A 594-nucleotide genomic window follows, 5' to 3' on the forward strand; every position below is an offset into this window, starting at 1 on the left:
TTCCCTTTCACAAACGCCAAACTTTTCTTCTTCCTCCCATCTCCCAGCACCCAACAATTCTGTGTGAATCTGTAAATTCAGCTCAATGAAGAAGTTTGAGATGGTTTTCATACCTGCCCCAGGAATGGGTCATCTTGCTTCCACAGTAGAAATGGCCAATGTTCTTGTCACTCGAGATCCTAGTCTCTCTGTCACAGTGCTCGTCATGAAGCTGCCCTACGATCTCAAAGTTGCTGAATGTATCGACTCACTTTCTATGTCTTTCACAGGCAATTCTATACAATTCATCGTCCTTCCTGAACCGTCCCTTCCAGAAGAAAGTAAAAAGGACTTCATTGTGCTGGTTGAAAGCTACAAAGCTTATGTCAGAGAGGCTGTCGCCAACTTGGTTGGCTCTGAGACAAGTCTTGACTCGCCTCAGCGAGCTGGGTTTGTCATTGACATGTTCTGTACAACCATGATCGATGTGGCTAATGAATTTGGGGTTCCTTGTTATGTGTTTTATACCTGCAGCGCTAGCTTTCTGGCTTTTAGTGTTCATCTTCAAGAGCTTTACGACCAGAATGATAGCAATGAGGTGGTGGAACAGTTGCT

At 44.6% G+C, this 594-nt stretch overlaps 1 protein-coding gene across 1 annotated transcript in view; it reads left to right on the top strand.

The window, feature by feature from the left end:
• Positions 1 to 8: 8 nt before the first annotated feature.
• The window catches only part of LOC111785245 (anthocyanidin 3-O-glucosyltransferase 2-like), a gene marked incomplete in the record, with an annotated part of 6,458 nt that continues 5,872 nt past the window's right edge, over positions 9 to 594 (top strand). Inside the window, 1 exon segment of the mRNA XM_023665654.1 lies at positions 9 to 594. Coding sequence (XP_023521422.1) covers positions 86 to 594 — 509 coding nt within the window.

Source organism: Cucurbita pepo, unplaced genomic scaffold (genome assembly GCF_002806865.2).
Source record: "Cucurbita pepo subsp. pepo cultivar mu-cu-16 unplaced genomic scaffold, ASM280686v2 Cp4.1_scaffold000416, whole genome shotgun sequence".
NCBI classification, from domain to species: domain Eukaryota; kingdom Viridiplantae; phylum Streptophyta; class Magnoliopsida; order Cucurbitales; family Cucurbitaceae; genus Cucurbita; species Cucurbita pepo.